The sequence below is a fragment of the Patella vulgata genome, chromosome 4, assembly GCF_932274485.2.
Source record: "Patella vulgata chromosome 4, xgPatVulg1.2, whole genome shotgun sequence".
Lineage (NCBI taxonomy): Eukaryota > Metazoa > Mollusca > Gastropoda > Patellidae > Patella > Patella vulgata.
In genome coordinates, this window is record NC_065882.2 from 72,078,282 (window position 1) to 72,099,801 (window position 21,520).

Consider the following 21,520-nt stretch of genomic DNA (forward strand, 5'->3'; position numbering starts at 1 on the left):
GGATTCGAAACCACGCCAGTTCACTCAATGACAAACTTTATGATACAGCGCGCACGTGCTAACCATTCAGCCACCCAACCCCCATGTCTTTGGCAAAGCTGTCTGTTTGAAATATTGCATGGCCTGATTAATGAAAATTCACCTTAAGTTTTAATGTATTTTTACAACAAACCAATTACAACAGTTTTTAATTCAGAAACCTTCAGTTGAAACTTCATCCACTCAATTTCTTAGATCCTGAAGTATTATTCTATTTTCTCTTTTTCTTGCATTTAAATGAATATTACTTATCAAAATAACAAGAAGTACTAAATATTTTGTAAATTTTATTAATCAACTCCATATATTAATAAACATAACAACATACTTTATAATTGTCACAATATAATAATATTACACTTCTATGTTTCAAAAATTTAAACAAAAATGAGCATAGTAATAAAGATAAAAGATTAAAAAATTTCATAATTCGAACGAATGTTTCTCGATCGTCCATCATGAGACTCAAATTTTCAAATATATGTAATACAGAAAATGTGATTGGTCAGTACGATCACGTGATCTAATTTTAATGTGGCACACAATAAATGGAACGCAATGACATCTGTAATGATAGTTTCAGAAGATATAAATCTACGCTGTTGGTCAGACGGTCTATAAATGAAAAAAATGTGTTTTATTACAAATGGATAGTAATCGTTAGTAAAACAGTGTGAACTGGTGTAAACACCATACTTACATTTTTATTTACAGGTACACGGTTTAAAAAAACCCCTTCAATTATCAGTAAGTATAGGATCGATGTAGGTCGGCATAGGCGTACGTAACTTTCGAGCAATCTGACTTTCCGGCAGACGGGTAAAGTGAAAACAAAAATTATTATTTCATCTAGCTGGCAAAATAAAGTGCCCGAAATCTAATAAAACACTAATTTGTACTGAATTGGCTATTGATTAAAACATTTTGTCTGGAGCCACTCTACTTTGCGCGACATTTTTCGGGCTTAGATTATTATTTGTGAATGGAGCTGCAACAGTCTGATTAGATGGTTGGATTTAAGGTCGGCATAGAGTGGGATTCCGGTTACAAAACAACTTTAAAGTTGCTGAACTTACAGGCTATAATAGGAGAAAAACGTATTTGCGGGGGTTAAATTTTCAAAATTTTCGCTGGGAGAGCGAGGGCCTCGTACCCCGCGGCAATTAATTGGCTTTATTGAACCACGTTTCATTCAGGGGCTGGAAGAGCAGAAAAACGCGTTTGCGGTAGTTAAATTTCTCCGTGGACTGTAAACGATTGATTAGTTTACTGGATTTCGAGTCAGCCACCCAAATTAGGCAATATTAGACCACTTTGAGGTCGCTGTAATCACGGACTAGAATACAGCAAATTTTCCAGATGAACTTGGAGTGTCCCTACACCGTAAGCTCTGCTCATTCGCCGCTAGCAGAAGACCGGCGCCGCCGTCTGTAACTTGAAATTGTTTCGGGCATTTCGTGTTCTGTCCCCTTAACAGCCATCGGGCCCGTACGTCTATGTAGGTCGGGTTAATGCTGATACATATTATGTTTTAAAACGCAAATCAACTATGTCCAGTTCCTTTAAATCTTGAAAAAATTGGTAAACTGTCACACTTTGGTTTTCTTAAATATAATTGAATAAGTACATTTATATATCAACTAATACACTAAAAATAAAGAAGACGAAATCAGTAACCTATTATAAGCGGACTTCAGTCATATTATACTAATCATGGAATTTGATTTTCAAGGGAAAATCACACTATTATAATATATAGATGGACAATTCACAAATTTGTCACTTAATTACAATGCACGTGTTGGTATGCATAAATGATGTGGAAAATCATGGCTTAAATATCGATGACGATCGCACAATTGGCCATTTAATCAATCAAACCTTCCTCCCTCATCAGATCATCCCGAATACCTGTTAACTGAGTTTTTAAATCATATTTCTTCTTATTAACTGTTTTAGAATATTCTCCACCTCGTGAGGGTTTACTTGGCTGTTCTTGTATAATTTTAGGATAAGTGTCATACAGTTGCCTCTTCATATCTGGGTGTTGTTTCAACTGTAATAAGGATATAGAAGAAAATTAATTTCTGGAAACGAAATGGGATATATTTAACCACTCAGTCAAATCAAAATCATTTCGAGACTAAGATAATAATATTATGTTATATCTCTATTTTAGTACTTCGATTGTACGCAGTTTTTTTTTTGGCGGGGTGGTGGTGGACTGCAGAAATATCACTCACTACACTACTACTGCCATTATAATTCAAGACATACCATTATATTTCAAGACAGTCGAAATGTGGGACTAGACAATTTCCTTAAAGCCAGAACATGCAAGAACAAGATTTAAGCATATGTACTAGACACGACCAATTATACTTTTATTAAATATTTATTGATCCACAAATTATTCAAACCTATCAATTCTAAATACAATTATTGCCATTTAAAGTTTACATTAGTTTTTATTAATTTCCAACTGCTATCTGCCCATGTCTAAATCCTAGTTCACAGCCTGTCGTACTGTTGACACACACCGATCATATGGTTTGGTAGCCCCAGAGGGCAAGTGTCCCCAAAATGGGTATTTTATATAGAAGTTGTCTCATTTTAATAAATTCAATTCATTTTATCTTGATATACGCTGCCTTAAAGCGAGAATTTCATATTTTCTAAGAAAGTCAAAACATAATTATTTCTATGTCTTTTGCTCAATAGGTTATCAACTCACTATTATACGACCATGGGCATCATTTCCCACATTTAAAATCATTGACACGGGAAATAATAACACAATTACCTCACTTGTTTTCCTATTGCCTCCATGCAGTAGCTACCTTCAAACGTTGGAATTTGAAGTTGAAAATGATATTTTTGCCAATTTATCAGCTGGCAATAGTGAATTATAGGATTAATAGGATTATTCTTTAACAATCTAGGACGGTTTATGGATACCATCTATTTTAAGGCTTTATTTTAATAAATTTTAAAAATATAACTTAAAAATATAAAATTGTAGCTTTACGTTAAGAATTTACTGTTTTAAACGCTTACCATTGCTTGGTATCCTTGTGTCGTATATTTGTGGGCGTTTTCCCCAAACCATTTGGCAGGATCAAAATTAACCACATCTTTACCGCAATTCTGGATTTCAATTTCTTCGGAAAACTTCATTATTTTTTCCTTCCGAATGTTATCCCCAAATAATTCTACATAAAATAAATTGTATACCTTACAGTTATCCATTAAAAGTGGATTATGTATAAGATTTTGATAAAGAGATGGCCGTTCTTGCTATAATAGATAAAAGTGGATTTTGTATAAGATTTAGATAAAGAGATGACCGTTCTTGCTATAATAGTTCAAAAATAGATAATGAAAAAAGATGTTAGTATTTTAATATTGACAAAAAATAGCCGATTGTAAAGTATCGTTGCCATATTAATAAACTAAGTCTCGAAGGTCGGTGCTTTTATGGTCTGGTGTCCATTTAACGTTAACAGATTATATCACGCTAGTCTCGAAGGTGGGTGCTTTTATGGTGTGGTGTCCATTTAACGTTAACAGATTATATCACGCGGATGGTCTAATAAATTCAAAGTCTCAGCCTTTAGAGAGAGAGAGAGAGAGAGAGAGCGAGTGAGAGAGAGAGAGAGAGCGAGTGAGAGAGAGAGAGAGAGAGAGAGAGAGAGAGAGAGAGAGGAGGTGGGGTTTAACGTCCACTCGACAAAAACTAGGTCCTTTCAGGACTAACACATGGGTTCAATTTTATTTCTAAAATTCTCATGCGCGTAGGGGTCTTTAGCAGTGGGCGAGAGGTGGGTTTAACGTCCACTCGACAAAAACTAGGTCATTTCGGGACTAACACATGGTTCAATTCTATTTCTAAAATTCGCTTGCGCGTAGGGGTCTTTAGCAGTGGGAGGAAACCGGAGGACCCGGAGAAAACCCACGTGGTTGAACAGGCGACCCTACTCCTTGTCACGTACAACCGGGGATTCGAAACCACGCCAGTTGACAGACCTTATGATACAGCACGCCCCCCCCCCCCCCACCTCAGCCTTTAGTAGAAGCTGTTGAGTGTTATTGGTGGCCAACAGAATCAAAACAAACATTTTATTTCTTTTTGACAATTGGGCTGTTTTATCTAAATATAAAGTACCGTTAGTTAGTTCTAGTAGTGTAAGCCAATCCAAAGTCGAATAAAATAGAACAAGCTCTATTTCAGCGACTCCCACACTTTTGAAACCGACTGACATTGCTTATTGCAGAGTTAGAGTTTGTCAACAAATAGAACAATTAATTGTGGAATTGTGATGACTTACACTGAGATATTGACATTGTAAACCGAACATTAATGTACTTACCTGCTTTCTTATATTCTACAAACTGAGTAACACTGCAAAAAGTAACACCATCTACTTCAAATTCCCTCTTATAGCCCTTACTGAGTGGAGAGCCAGCTCGAATCAACTCGAACTCCTTTGAAAGTTTTTGAGATAATTTCCTGTAATCTTTATACTTAAAAGCTTCTTCTCGTGGTTTAGATTCGGGTGCAACAGCAGCTGCTTCATCGGAGGTATTATCTTCCTTGGGTTTATGAGGACTTTTCGCGACACGTGTTTCTAAGATGTCCTTTCTATCTTTTAAAACATCTTTTGGTGGTTTAGAATCAGTTTCAGTTGGGGATGTTTTGTAACCGTTGTCTTTATCAACCGTTGTTTCATGTGTTCTATCATTTTCATAACCTCTGTTCTGCTTTTTATCCTTTGAGGATCTGGATTTTTTTTGATTTTTTTTACTAGCTTTCGACGTGTCCAAATCACTGCGATCCATTCTTCGTTTTCTGTCACCATTCCCATTCATGAACGAATCTTTAACACGGTCATCGACTTTGGTTTTTCTAGAAAGTAATATGGAAGCACCCGATTCCTGTTTATCGGGCTCTTGGTTGTTCAACTGAACAATATTCTCTTTTGGCTCATCATTTATTCTGTCCTTACTTAAATCTCTCGCCATAGCATATTCTGACGATTCGGTTTCTGCTTCATTGCCTTTAATTCTATCAAAATCTATTGCAGACCCAGCAGAATCTAGTACTTTGGAATCCGAATTGTCTTTCGAAGCGTCTGATTTATCATTTTTATCAGTGAGCAATTGAAATCTATTACTTTCAAAACCCGAATCAGTATCATCGGTCTCTTCGGGCGTTTCAGTATGGTCCTGTGAACCAGTTGGTTTAGAAGGATGTGATGTGGTTCTTTGGTCGTTAAAAGGATCTGAAAATTGGTTATCCTTTATAAGTTCATCACGAACTTCCATTTGAATGAATTCGCTCCAATGTTGTCGTTTAAAATAGACCTCTTTACATACAGATGGGTCGTTCATGATCTCCTGTTTTTCTCTTTTCTGAAGATTTAATATTGTCTTTGGAAACGAGTTAATGAGTAATCCTCTAAACTCATCATTCTGAGAAATCTAAAGAATATAGATTATCAATAAATCAATGAAGAACTTTACTTTGATATTCAAGAGAAACAGCTTTTTCTTAATGCAAAGCCCACTGTTAGTAAAGGCGTTCTTAAAGAGACATTGTTCCTTTCAATCGGATAATAAATGTTATTAAATTTACATATATCACATTTAAAATAACTAGACTAAACTGACTAAAAACTATTATTGTTCTACTTACAGCCTATACTGTGTACGATTGGTATTACGAATATGAATACTAAAACATCCATATTTCACAGGCTGAAGGATCTGTCCGATGACAATGTAAAATTAAATCCTAAATACACCGATCCAAAGCCCACGTATGCCAAAATATGTTACAACTTTCGACTTTCGATACATTTTATTGAGAAACCTGTTGGACAACTTTCAATTTTAACGTATCTGTCATTATGTAGAACAAACGATCAATGGGCGAACGCCTGGCCTAACCCCGTCATGTGTGAGCAGACTCAGTGGTTAACTCATGTAATGAGTTTGTACATACATGTATATATGTGTTTATGAGAAAAGAAGTGTACAGTACCTTAGCTTTAACACCTTTCTTGTATATATTATTTCTTTGCTCGTGCCACTGTTTGAAACTGAAGTTAGAAACCTTGCTGTCCATTAAATCATCTGGTGTAGATATTCCACTAGCTCGTTTCTTACTAGCGTCATCTTTAAAATAATCTGAACAGAAATTAACATATATAAAATACTCCGAATTCCATGGCAATTGCCATCAAAATTTGTCTGAAGAACAAAATCTACACAATGTTTGAATTATCATATTATTCATAACTATGAAAATTTGTTTTATTGTATTACACAGCACAGTACTATGGATAACAATCACTAATTTGGTATGCTTGATAACGACTACTGAAACCTTGCCCAAACGTCATGTGTATATCCATAGAACTGTGTTGTGTTACGTTATGCTCAATGCTAAGAGGATTAAAATAAATTGTTTAAATGGAAATTAAAACAGTGGCTTCTATCAGTTAAACGTTTACCAGAGCACAACCACCTGGAAGAGCCTGCATGCTAGTATTAATAAATGTATTATTTTGTAACGGTTCTTACCTGCTTTACAATAAAACATGTATTGGTCCAGAAAACAAAATTCAACACCATCAACAACAAACTTACTACAATGACGATTACTTAACGGTGAATCATTATCGAAGAATAAAAACTTCTCTGAATGAACATGGCTCTCCCTGCTGTTCGAAGATTCTTTAACGGGGGGTGAATATTTGGGCTTTCTTGTATCATTGGTTCGACGAGAAACGTTTTCTTTGGCCCAAAGCTTATCACGGACATCCATCAATATCAAATCCCTCCAAAACCAGTCCTTGTTCTCACGTTTCGTTAAGAGATTTGGCCCTTGTTTTATTATATCCTGTCTCTCATATCCTTTCACTTGAAGTATTTTCTTTGGATATGATTTTAACAAAGTATTCTTTAGAGATTCATTTTGTGTAAACTGAAACAAAAAGATTATTAGTTTATAAAACCATGCACGACTCCATTAGCTCCCGAAACCAATTGTGTATTAAAGGAAACATCGGTCTCGGTCCCTGGGGCCCAATTCATGAAAACTTAGATAAAAATATTTTAATGATGCAAGCATTTCATTGGTTGAAAGTTAAAATCCTAGTAATTTTTTTATTTATCTCTTAGCCAATGACAGGGCTGAATTCTTAAAAATATTTTAGTTTCAATATTGGACCCTAGGAAATATTATCATATAAATGCTGTTGATATCGGTTATTTCCTATTTCTCCAAATTAAAACTCACAAAATGGGAGGGAATAATAGATTTTGTCCGTAGATTAAAGTTAATATTTTTTAAAATAAAGACCGACTTCCAATGCATCTGTCGTAATGAAGATTTAATCTGAGTCCACCCACCCAACTAATTGCAATAAACACCAGAGAACAAATACATGATATTCAACACATTATTTAAACGAAAAGCAAAGACATGTTATAAACCTATAACGGTAAATCTCTTTGATCTTTGGTGTTTATTCTATGTCTGGGAAATTTTGGGTTATGCTTCTGAAAGTTTTTCTTTAAATTCGTAACGGGTTATTCTTCCAGGGTAGGTTTTTTCCCATAAGAAAACATGATACAAGGTTCTTCTTACGGGAATTCTGGGATATTCTCATCTTGCGTACATGTAAACATAGACGCTTTATAAGCAAGATAAAATACTCGACTTCGGTTATGCTGGGAAAGAAAAAAAAACCTCGACAGCAAAACCTCGGCCTGCCGGCCTCGCGGTTTTTCCTTTTTCTCGGGTAATTGTCTTCAGTCTTTCTCCCCCCAGCATAACCTCAGTCTCGTGCTTTATAGTCATTTATCAGCTTTTATTGTACTATTTGTTAAATATGCATATTCATTTAGAAATTCTAACAGTTTAAACTCCATGATATGTATTATTCTCGTCCATTATTTCTCTATAACCTCATTTACTTTAAACATTATTTCTCTATAACATCATTAACGTATGCAAGAGCTAAATCTGCCTATTGCAGGTCTTTCTTTAGGCCTGAAATATTATCTAAATTATTAATTAAACATTAATTAACTTATCTGGACCATAATCAACTCCCGATGTCATCGCTAGCCTGCGATATTTACTGGATTAGGATCCGATTTGCTGCTCAACTTTCATTCATGATTTAATCATGAAATGGATAATCAAGACTCTGTTTTTTATCTTACCGACTTTAGTAATGATGATCGAGGCTAGGCCCAATATTCAATCGCTAAATTCTCGGTTCAGGGTGGATCAATTTGACTGAAATTTGCAGCAAATTCCCTTTACATTATCTTGTTTTTAACTATTATAGTGATAACAGCCAGCTCTTTATCTAATTGCCCATAATGTATCTTTAATCAAACTTTATTTTGGTAGCCTACCAGTTAAAGAATTAAAGTTTTCAAAAGTTGTATTAGAGAAATGTGGAAGATTCAAAAAATTCATATATGACCATAATATTGTATGTTTTAAGCCTAGTCGAAACGTCGCTCATTAATAAGCAGTAATTGTATTCCATAGAATTGTGACCTGTTCAATTACTAAATGCCACTGAAACAATTTGCTTTAATAAATTCTGATTCAAACAATACCTTGGCTTCAACTCCTTTTTTACAGCTAACTTGGCTTTCTTCATACCACGTATTTTCATCATAATTATCTACCTTGTCTTCTATATTATATAATTCACGGGCTGATTTTATACTTAGCGCCTTCTCCATCTGAACTCTGTCTTTAAATAATGCTGAAAAGATGAAAACAAATGTTACAATTCCATTTGGTGAGATCGACCATATTAAAAACAAAAGAATAGTGTTACATTGGGCGACATGTGGGTTTGCGAGACAGATGGACATTTTAATTCAAATATACATTCTCATTTATAAGATTTACCAAACAGAGGTTCAGTAGCAATTTTACAAAACCAGGATGCCGCACCTATGCAGATAGATCGGCGTTATAAGAAATATACAATCTTATACGTACCTGCTTTTCTATAGAACATATAATGTTCTACCGAATAGAACGTTTGATCATCAACAATAAACTCACAAGGATATTCTGAATGAAATGGTGATTCCATCCCCCAATAGAACACATACTTATTAGAATTGGGTTCTCTCTGTTTATCCTTGAATCTCCTTCTTTCGAATACTAGAGCGGTTTCTGTTGTCTCGAATTCCCTCTGATCACGTTGTAGAGTAGGGATAGTGGGTTCTTTTATTAGATTTTCTTTCATCATTAGTTCATCTCGTACATTTGTCAGAGTTTGCCCTAGCAAATTTCGTCCCCTCCAACAGTCTTTATGTAAAGCTCCTGGGTCCTGTTTGGAGAGCCCGATGCCCCATCTCGTGTCACTGGGACTACATTCCACTAATAACCTTGGGTACGTTGTAAACAACCTTTTTTTTAAAAATTTGTTCTGCGAAAACTTAAAAATAAAATGATATATTTATAGATTTTTTTTGAAGAAGTGATAATACATAATGAATACCCCTTTGAAATGGAAGGGAGTTTAACGAAGATGGACATACGTCATTTGGTGTGGCGGTGTTTCCGTCTACGCTTCATCGAATTTCAACTTTCCCGGCCATCACCGGGATCGAACCAAGGAACTTTTGTTTAGTAAGCGCCCTACTCGCTGACCAGTCGTGGCTCCCAAAATACACCCAAATTGAAACATAATATATTCACAGTCACTTTAATATAGTAAATGTAGCAAAGGCTAACACTCGACAAACCTCGGCAGATTCCGTTACTCTACATCTAGCCTCGGCAGTATGACGGTATGTGATATGTGCCCACGCCTATACAATTATTGCGATGCGACACCGGTTTATTTATTGGAAAAACTTTCCGCTTTTAAAAAGAAGTTATCAAAACTGTGTCGTTCGAAGCGTGTTTAGAATTTTCAGTGCAAAGTTGTCCTTGTTTGAAGAAAATCAGAAAAAACAGCTTCAGACTTTGAAATATTTGTATGATAAAACATTCTTCAAAGGCGTCGTCATAGGCAACGCCGATGGTAATCCGGGAACTTGAAAGTAATTCCAATACCGGACTTCGTCATACAGCCGAGGCTAGATGTAGGGTACTGAAATCTGCTGAGGGTTGCCGAGTGAAAGACTAAGAAGAATTTTCTTATTGAGAACTCTTCTTTCTGATTTATTCAACTTCAGTCTATAGTAATGTCTACCTTAGCAAGATTTGCTGTTTTAACTTTATCTACTGCATGTTCCATCCATGGTATGACTTCAAAATTCTTCACTTCCCGCCCCAGATGTTTTATTTCAACAGGATCCGTTGCCTTCATAATCTTCTCTTTTATGATTTCGTCTTCAAATACAACTATCGTAAAAAGAAAATAAAACAATTTGTATAGAGTTTGTATAAATTAAGATCAAAACTCAAGATGATACAAATTATGTTGTAGTCTATAAACTACATCTATAGCTTTTACAATAGTAATAGCTTTTACAATGGTTATTAAAATGACTAAAAGGCAGCATTCTGCCCGAAGCAGTAACGTCTTGTGTAAACCATGCACGCGCCATTCAGCCAATGATTGACGCCACGTGCTGTGACGGCACGTGTTAGAGGCAGTCATCTTTTAGAGAGATATTTGAGAAGACTCGTAATTCTCTGTAAAACAGATTGGACGAAGGGCCGTTCGGATTTTGAGGAAAAGACGGGCAAAATATCCCGCACATAATTCACTTTCATTTCCTTTGATATCATCGCAAGTTGCACTACACATAGGCGAACGCTCGTCCACCTATTGATTTTCAATCTGAGTGACGTGTCAAAGGAAATACATCGTTAAACAAGCATTATATAAGGACAATAATTTCAACCATCGTACTGGTTATTCGAAGCTAAGTCTCGCTTCTCCATTTCTACATTAAATCAAAATATGGCTGAACCTTTCTAATCTATTTAATATCGGAGAAATCTGATGTCATCGAGAGTTGATTACGGCCTGGATCAGTTAATTAATGTCTAATTAATAATTTAGAAAACATTTAAGGCCTAAACAAAGACCTGCAATAGGCAGATTTAGCTCTTGCATAATTGTATTATCAGAATCTGTAATAATGTATATATCACGTATATTTAATTGTATTATCAAAATCTGTAGTATGTTTCGCCGATTTCAAATATGTACAATATCTATATGTTTGACTTTTGTTATTATTATTACTATTCGTTCTTTGTCTGAAATTTTTCATTCTGGTATGTTTATTATTATTATTAACTTATATTTGATAATTTGATTCTCAATAAAACTCTTTAACCTATATATAAATACCTGCCAGGTCTTCATTAATATAATAATTGTAATTTGCTGTTAATAAATACGCATTTTGTATAATTTGGACTTCTCTCATTTAGGCTACCTTCTGACTAATTCCTAACCTTGTCTCTTGATGGGGAGCCTCTGCGTTTTGCTTACTTTAACCGATGAGAGTTACTACCATTGACGTCATATATATGACGTAAATGGTTACTACCCTTTACCAACTTCCTTTGCAGTTAACGATTTATGGGATTGGTCGATGAAAATAGGACAATCATCAAGGGCAGCTTGAAAACGTGCCTGCCCCCCCCCCCCAGAGCCCATAGATTAACACAGGAGTTAGTGGTGTAAAACGGAATGAGACAACTGGGGATACCGAGGATGGATCAACTCAGACATCTTGTCAAAACTACAACCATTGATAACTTCGATTAATATAAAGTACTTTGAATGAAATTCTCAATATATTCATATCGCATTATCTATTTTTGAAATATTATAGCGAGAACGGTCAGCTTTATATTCAAATCTTACATGATGTTCCTTTAAGCTTTTCAGAAATGTATAGTTTCGATTTCGTTTTAGCCGACCTCTGAGTCGACGTATAGAAACCAGATCTACATCCAGTAATGGGCTTTGCAACCTGTATGACGTGTCAATTGCAAAGAATATAATTATATCGTTAAGCTTTTCGGAACTGTATAGTTTCGATTTCGTTTTAGCCGATCTCTAAGTATAAGTAAAGCCCTGTGGTGTCATAAAGTAAATCCTTTTTTTAGCGCCCATCAGAGGACAACAACAGTCACACAGTTGTTCTAGGCACAGGTGATATCATGAATGATATCTTTAACACCTGTCAAACAAAATTAAGTTGATAGCATAAAGGATTCGAATTCTTACCAACGGCAACAAGAATGTCTAATGTTGGAACTGTCTATAGCAAGAAAAGGTAGTTTGATGGTGGGATTTAAAGTCTCTTCAACAGCATTGGGGTGGGGGGGGGGGGTGGCGACGTTTCTGCTCGTTCTGCATACCAACTTCCAAGATAATATTTAAGCTGAGCACACTATCGTCGCGCAGACGTGGCCTACCACCCCGTTTTTTGGCTCGTCTGATCCACTGGATATTCTTAGACAATGCTTTCCAGGGCAATCTGGGTTACGTCGCGTCGATGTCATACACAAAGCAAAGATAGATATTGATATCTACCTATTAATGACTCCTTTTAATCTACCTATTAATGACACCCTTTAGTAAAGGTAAATACTAATAATGGCTTTACGTATCGTAGCTAATAAATTACGGCGCAGTACGTTGATCCGGCTACTTAGCCCGGTTAGGGTTAGGGTTAGTAGTGGAAGTCAAAAGCAGCCGGGTCAACGTATATTAGGCCTAAATTACCTGCTTTACTAAACATCATGTACTGTTCAGCGCAGGAGAACTCCATACCATCCACCTCGAACCGACATTTGTGATGTTGACTAAATGGCGAATCTCTTCCATAAAATAATTCATATTGGTCGACCATTCTGCTTCTTCAAATCCTCCTTGTGCTTTAGAACCAATAACATAATGTTGTGAAATCCTACTTTCACTTTACGTACGATTGATAAAAGGCAGTTCGCAGAAAACGAACCAAATAAATATTTCCGCAATTCACAATATTCTACTTTTGCTTTCGCTTTCTTGAACTGAGAGACACACAGCTCTAAATTGACATGTCAGCATTCCATCACACATGGCCATGTACAGTACAGATATGTATTACAATAATGATTGGCATATTTCAGTGCTGTTCGTCGTCACAATCTCAAATATTAAAGCAGAATACACTAAAAAGACGTAATAGGTTTGTCCTTGACCGACACGACAAAAATAATAATAAAAGAGTTACCTCCCTTGAATCATTAAGATTAGCTTTTCGTTCGTGTATGGACTCGGACTAGCAATTATTTGCCCATTGACTTCAATGTTAAATGGCTGTAACATCACAGGCTGTAGCTTTTTGCTCAACATTCCGTTGGTTCCAATCTTTATAGGCACAATGGGGACCACATTTGGCAATCTCCTCATTATAATTTTGTAGGGGTTGACCGTTTAGATTTTTTGCTACGGGGATTTGAAGTTGACTGGGGTGAAAATCTCACTTCCGACACAATGCTTGCCTCTGTAATATCATCAGTATTACCCAAAACTGCTATGAAACTGCAAATTTGACCCCTTTTCTCCAATTCTAGACCAAAAAGTCAACCAAAAAATGCAGGAAGAGGGGAGAAAAAAATAAGGAAAAAGTTGTCTATTTATAACTCGCACTACTACTGAGTAGTGCAAAATAATTTAAACAGTAGGCCTATTTATTCAGATATTTATATACAATCATAAAGGGGATATCATAAATAACTGGATAAAGTAACACGCAACTTAACGCTTATATAAAACTGCTTCCAGGATAGGACTGATATGAATATCATAATTAAATAAAATAAAAATGACTAGGGTTTTAGTCAATGATGGTATGAATAAAATGTGTTAAACAAACAATAATATGAATAAATAAAACAAGGTTTGTGGTGCTCGGGGCCAACTCCTTGTATACCACAAGACGCAAGCTGAGGGCCCAATACGCAGAACTGTGAGAAAGAAAGACATTTTGAAAAACAACAAAAAAAAAAAAAACAACAAAAAAACAAATGAAAAAAACATTATTGAAATCAAGCAGAGCTGTCGCCCCCACCCCCACCCCATGTCCCTCTCTCTCTGCACACTACTGCCATATATCAAAGTACAATAATTAAATATATATTGGTTGTTGATTTATAGCGAAATGAAGAAAATAACAACAGTTTTAAAGAAAGCCCACGCATTAAACATTAAAAAAAACAACCTTAGATGTTTGGGGTTTTTTTTAGGAAGGGGGGGGGGGGCAAAAGGTCTGCTTTATAACTTTTAAAGCAGCAAAATATGAAGTCGGTCTGCTTCAGATTTACCATTGCATGGTTTATGTCGGCCTTCATTAGCCCAGTTAGTTGACGACTTTCAACCCCACTTTATTTCAATTCATTGGCAGTAAGTACTATATAACTGGCAGTTTACACATCATTAAATCCACCAGTTGAATAGACTTCGTTTTACATCGGTTGAACTTAACATTATAAATGCATCTTTTCTCGTCGACTACTGAACCGATTTACTTCATTTATAGCCGTAGTAAGCCACAAGCACAGATTGGGCACTGGAAATTATTATACTATTGTTAATTTCTCCTTTGAAATTTATTTGTAAGAAAAGTGAGAATTCGATCCCAACGTTCCACGAGATTTACCAACCTGGTTTCCCACAGTTGTTCAGGACGGAAAAACGTCTAGGCATTAGGGCTGAACACTTGACCAGGGCGTACATATCGATTTTATTTGGGGATTGTGGGGGGTGTTTAGGAAAAATGAGACCGATTGATGCACAGGCCCTAAGACGAGTGACGCAGCCACGAGCCGGGCACCGTAGGTGCGAGCTTTGTGTGTGTGTGTGTGGGGGGGGGGGGGGGGGGGTCCGGGAGCATGCTCCTCCTAAAAAAAATTTGAATCTTTGAAATGCCATTTCCTGGAATTTGGAGGAAGATTTTGCAGATAACACTTATAACATGAGTAGAATTGGGTACTACGCATGGGAATTCATGTTATTTATTAAGAAATTTGCAAGAAGCAATAAAGTACTGTTAATCTCTGAAAGTTCTAATAATTATCATTTACATGGACCTATATCTTCAGTGTTTTGTTGTGGTGAATATACACAAATTAGCAAAAATATGACTATGTCCTCATATTTTCATCAAGCGTACACTCTAAGTCAAGTTTGACCTTCGATCGGCGATTCTGTCAAGATCGACCGCGTATGTCATTGAGGCGTTCCTGTTTCATTACTGAACGCGTAACAGCTTTTACTAATTTGAGCTTGAAAAACTGGCGCGTATTGTGATATCGAATTAAAGTAATCATACTATACACAGATATATTCATATATATATATATATTAAGTATTTGGGATTTTCCCTTCTAGTTTAGCATTTTTTGTTTACCTCATTTATTCGTTTAGTCGCTGATGCATAATTTTGCGACCGACAGCACTTAGTTTTCGAACGACTATTTTTTTTCCGCCCCCCCCCCCCCGATTTACACCCTTGTATTTGATAGTTGGAATTTGATGAAAATAGAGGGAAACGCCACTGTCCGTGCCCCTAAAGTACGTTAGTGAGACATATCCTTCTTTATTACTCTGGTTGGTGTAGAAAATAAACCCCATTTCACGATGATGGGGATTTGCAATGGTATAAATACAATAGGCCATGATACTTAGGTTTCTGCATTATGCCCCTTTAATGCCGGTAGATAGCCTATATATGTGGTTTTACCTTTATACCTCATTATTTTATGATACTAAATCTAAAGTATCGCGTTTAATGTAATTGTATGCGTATATATGGCGGACATTTTTCCCGAAACAAAAGGGGAATAACTCTGGGATACTGAAGTCTAGAATATCTAACAAACTAACTTATAGCCTATATACAAAAATATGTTAGCTCCGAGAATTACCCAATTGATATATGGTATTATATGTTCTAGAATGAGAAAGCATTTACAGTTTATTGATATGGGGCGAATGTGACACATATTTTTTCATAAATAGTCCTATATCATAACTTTATGTGTTAATATAGGCTTTGAATTTAGATTCAAAAGCTGGACAAAAAGGTTCAAACTAAAGCCTGGGTAATAAAGTTTAAATTTCTAATTCCAATACAAATGAATTTACGCAGAAGCTTAACACTATTCGCCTACGCTAACCATTGCTTGTTAAACAATCATGGTTGTGACAAAATTAAGCCTGGTAATGACACTTTGACTGTCGTGTAAAAGAGGAAACATGTCGAAAGAGAAAAATTTGCACATCGTTAGTTTAGCAAGTAAAGAAACAGAAGGAGATAACCTTTGCAATTAGTGAGATAAAAGGACAGAAAAAGAATGAGGAGTATTTTGTGCCTTTCTATTTGTGTGACATAAATGAAAGCCAACATGATGAGTGTGTCAGATAGGATGGCATGGATCCAAGTGCAAGTCATTCTAAGAGTTGTTGACGAGTAAAGAACCTATAAGAAACAGATCAAAACCAACTCTTGGAACTGATGTGCGTCCTTTTGAATTTAAACACAAGAATCTTGAAAGGTCTCCAAATCACATGAGAAATTCCAATGCAAATTGTCAGTGCGACACGCAATGTATTAGACGAAGAAATTATCGGGCAGCTTTTTATGGGGTGATTTGAATTCACATCACGCGACATTCTATAAAACTTAGTTAAATATGAATAAATATATCGCAACGAAGACATCGGATGGTGGCTCACAAATAATGTTAAATGTATTGATCTCAAAGGGTTAGGATTTTCAGATATTAAGCATCAGGAAGAAACATCGCCCCCAGGTATTGTGGAAACCTAAAACATCGTTATCTCTTCAAGATCCTAGTTAAACCATTCTATGAGATAATTGGGTTGAAACTCGAGCAAACCAGGAATTCAAATGAAGGGCATCCAAAGACTTTTTATAACCACATCGAATTTTTTTAAGGTGATTCAAATATTGAAGGTGGCAATACGACACGAAGCAATTAAAATTATTTTAATTTTTTTTAAAATTCAGATCTTAAGGGCTAAAAGTATTATTTATATAGTAATTAACCGGATCAGAACAAATCATGTAGGATTTCAGTTACAGAAACAAGAACGTTTTCATAATAATCAATAGGGTTTAAAAACCTTGTCAACATTTGAAATATATATGGATGTAGCTATGAATGTATTAAATACAGTGGGGATGTTTCAAAAAAATGTTACAAGGTTACGCTTACTGTAAACATGCATTATGGTTTGAATTTAAAGATGCATTATGGTTTGAATTTAAAGATGCATTATGTAAGAATTAGATAGAGAACCTGTCGTTCTAGTTCAAAAAAAGATATTGAAAAATGAGTACATTGAAAATTTCAATCAAATTACTTTATTCTGTTTGAAGTTTTGACAAAATGTAGCATAAACTGTTTTTATAGTAGCAACGGTACTTGACAATCGAGACTATCTGGATTTTATTTAGTTTTTCGTTAAACTTTCAATTGGCTCTGGTGTTCTAATGTACTTAAAATCGGAGCCACCCGGCGTCCCATAAAGTTGATATGGGCTTGTCATGTAAACAATTGTTTAAGTAATAATTTATTTAACATATACCATTCAAAAAAAGTAGGGGATATTTGATTTTGGGGGCATAATACTAAAATATGCAAATGACTACGAAAAAAGTCACTATAGAACCTAACAGAAGAAACATTTCCAGTTACATGTGACGCCCAAACGCACCAATAGCTACCGCATGGAATGCAGGTGATGCTTGGGATCATCATGGGGGTCCAACCCAAGATTTGCACGACTCTGACTTTGAATGTTACAGTCATTGTGGCAATGAATTCCAGGGTGGAAACATCAGTTTAATTGTTTTAGTGACCAGAAAACAAATTTTGATATGCGTCGGCTTACCCAAAATGAAAGGTTACGTGCCCTTGGCATGCTACAGATCGGCACAACACAGGCGGTTGTGGCGCGGACGATGAATGTTTCTCAGTCTGTCATAAGCAGGCTATGGTCCAGATACCGTGATACACAATCTGTACAGGACAGACCACGCTCAGGTCGACCAAGGGCGACAACTCAAGCCCAGGATCGATTTATCCGTACCTTGGCCTTGAGAAATCGTGTCATCACAGCAAATCAGATCAGCGCTCGTCTTCAAACAGACACTGGTGTGAGAGTGAGTGGCCAGACGATTCGGAATCGACTGCATAGGGGTCACCTTCGCGCCCGACGTCCTCGCGTGATCCCTTGTTTGAGAGATCATCACATTCAGGCAAGACGTCGTTGGTGTAGGGATCGTCAACACTGGGATAATCGACGCTGGAGCAATGTGATGTTTTCAGATGAGTCAAGGTTCACTGTTGATTTTTTGGACAGACGTAGGAGGGTGTGGCGTCGTCGAAACGAGCGCTTCCAAGACGTTAACGTCATCAGACATGATCGATTTGGGGGTGGTTCTGTTATGGTGTGTGGAGGCATCACTGTTGCTGGAAGAACGGCTTTACATGTTGTTGCAGGGCGTGTTACAGGCCAGTACTACCGGGACAACATCTTGACAGTCCATGTTGTGCCGTTCGCACGACGTCATGGCCGCCGTTTCATCTTCCAGGATGACAACGCAAGATGTCACAGGGCCAGGATCGTTACAGGTTACCTCCAACAACAGAACATCACCACATTACCTTGGCCAGCACTGAGTCCCGACCTCTCCCCCATCGAGCATGTCTGGGACATGCTTGGACAGAGGTTACGTCAACGTCAACAACGTCCTGCCAATGTCCAAGAACTTGCTGCTGCGTTGCAACAGGAATGGGACAATCTGGACCAAAATGACCTTAGACGTCTCATTAGGAGTATGCCACGTCGGATCAATGCTTGTTTGGCAAACAGAGGAGGATTTACCCGTTACTGACTTGGTTGTGATGCTGTGGTAACTTTGCTGTTTGACCCCGGGTATCATTTTACCCTTATAATGGTCAGTCTGTGCCTTACTTAGTCTAACGATCATTTGGAATAAATCGATGAATGTGAACTTCATTTCATTTTGTCATTTGTTTCTTCGTCAGTTTCATTAGGTGACTTTAATAACACTTAAAAATCAAATATCCCCTACTTTTTTTGAATAGTATATCAGGCCAAAAATCGACCTTCACTAGGCAGATATAGCTCTTAAACAATTAACTGTTAATAAAGACATTTTTTAAAGGAATAACAATGATTTGTTGTACAGTCCAGTCAGAAAACGTATCCTATCCCCATCATATTATCTGAAACTGTTTAAATAATAAACACATAATAGTTGTTTAAATGAAATACAGACAGTTTTGTCCGATTTATATAACTTCCACTGAGTCAAGACCCATAACTCTCGTCAATAATTCACAGATTGAGCTCAAAGTCGAAGTGTAATTTGAAATATGGTTTAGAATTTTGAGCAGTAACCGGGCCAATGAAGAACAATACTAGGCCAATAGTTTGTATCTGTTACGTATCTCAACCAACTTTTTTTTAGCGACCATTGGCTATCTTTTGGTGATTGATATGCATGCCTACTTGTATATCTTGGGAGCTTTGGAGTTCTTCCTTTAGTGATAAGATGATACAAATCCGAATCTAAATAATTGGTACACAGAATATTTTTATACGAAAAACAGTACTCTTAGTTATTTCCTTCTAATAAATTGTTATAATATTTTTAAACCTATAATGACACCTCTCAATCTCTGTTTTACCAACAATTGGACATTTCTAAAGCTAAATATGTTTTGGGTTGTGCACAATTAACACAATTCGTTTGACTGAATTCGTACCCGGAATATTGATAACGGCGACAAGATATATAACCGGAAGCAAAGAATCAATGACATTTGGGTGGACAAATGAGACGTAGTTTACTTGTGTGTTTAATTGTGACAAAATATTTTACATATAAGCTTTCTGGTTTTTTGAACAAAGACTCTATACATTACTTTGATATGCCACAACAGGTGTTTAGTATGTAAATTAATTATTACTGAATCATAATGTTATATGAGAGTTTACGTAGAAATGTCAACTATTTGTGCGTCTAAACCGTAGAGAGGAGGGTAGATGGAAACTCCGTACAAGGGTCCAAACGCCCATATCTAAAGGAGCTGAAACCGTCTGGTTGAATAAAGTGTACATCTGCATGTTGATCGCAAACTGTAACTGATTATTTTTTATTTCGATAATTCAGTAAATAGTATGTTAATTTACTAATTTTAGGTTCATTTTTGTTATACTACTGTGTCAACAACAGAAAACAAAATAGCTTGTACCTCGATACTGGCTTATCTTTTGACGTTAAGCTTGCCACGAAGACAAAACAGGTTGTCGCCCCCACATAGAATCCAAACAGATCGACAATTTTGTTTTATTTATTATACCCAAGTCAAGGCGATCTTGTCATTTAAACCTTTGTTAATATTGCCCGTGCAGGAGCTGGTTAAAGTCACCACATATAACTGGATGGCTTAAAACCTCCCGGTGTGGTTGAAGTCATTACATAAATAACGACCGTATGCAAACCAAAAACGTAACACGAGAAAGCTCAAGTTGTTTCTAACGTTATTATTCTTCCAGAGTTAATCAAGCCTTAAATCAGGGCCACTAGTGAACGTGTTTGCCAAACAGGCGAGAAATTATCTCTTGTCCTGGGATAGGTACAAGCAAAATACCATATATTGTTGCCAATCCTGTTAATGAGAATGTCAGATCTTTCACCGATCTTTGACATGAGGCGATTACAGCTAGCCGATTTATTGACACTGTCTGTCACTTGGGGGTCCAATATTTCTACTACAAGAACATGTTAGGACGAACTTCTCTCCAAAATTCAATAAACTGAGCAAAAGTCCGTACTTGAGATATCGAACAACTTGCTAAACTGACTGGAGAGGAAGAAATAAATTGTTTCATCCCTTCTGGATTCCTCTAATCACCCGATTCATTATTAAGGCCATAAATACGCTGCTGATAAATTGACTTTATTGCTAAGAGATTAATATTAGAGGATGATGCAAATAAGTTCAGATTACTTCAGCAGAGATTTCTTTCGGCGTATTTAAGAAAAGCGTGAAATGCATTAATAGAGGAAACAATACTGCGGTGATTTAGAACTAAAACCGCAACTGATTTATGACGTATTACGTTACCATACTGAATCTTGAAGTGACTAAAGCGCATTATATAGACGAAGGCCAATCTTCATTTGACTAAATTCGCAATAAATTATAGGCTAAGTTTGCACATCAGACCGGATAATTTAAAATACACCTGATGCCAATGTTAGAATGGAATTGAGTTTCATTCACAGGGGCTTATCGGGTCGATATGATTTCATACGTCAGCAACGGAATGTTGCAATGTGTTAAAATTAAAATGAACAAACACAAGCATCACCGAAATTGTTAGCAGTATATTATCTCAACTATCCCAGA

General features: G+C 36.3%; 1 protein-coding gene across 3 annotated transcripts in view; it reads right to left on the reverse strand.

The window, feature by feature from the left end:
• LOC126817334 (uncharacterized) overlaps positions 1–13,245 on the reverse strand; it is a 32,701-nt gene extending 19,456 nt beyond the window's left edge. The window contains exons 1-9 of one of the 3 annotated variants that reach the window (XM_056100302.1): positions 12,786–13,245; positions 10,284–10,435; positions 9,077–9,521; positions 8,683–8,834; positions 6,625–7,027; positions 6,083–6,228; positions 4,410–5,520; positions 3,097–3,251; positions 310–2,095 (exon numbers count right to left, since the gene is read on the reverse strand). In XM_056100302.1, coding sequence (XP_055956277.1) covers positions 1,907–2,095; positions 3,097–3,251; positions 4,410–5,520; positions 6,083–6,228; positions 6,625–7,027; positions 8,683–8,834; positions 9,077–9,521; positions 10,284–10,435; positions 12,786–12,912 — 2,880 coding nt within the window. In that variant the 5' untranslated portion in view covers positions 12,913–13,245 and the 3' untranslated portion in view covers positions 310–1,906. The other 2 variants (XM_056100304.1, XM_056100303.1) reach the window with 2 other exon arrangements.
• Between the last annotated feature and the right edge of the window lie 8,275 nt (positions 13,246–21,520).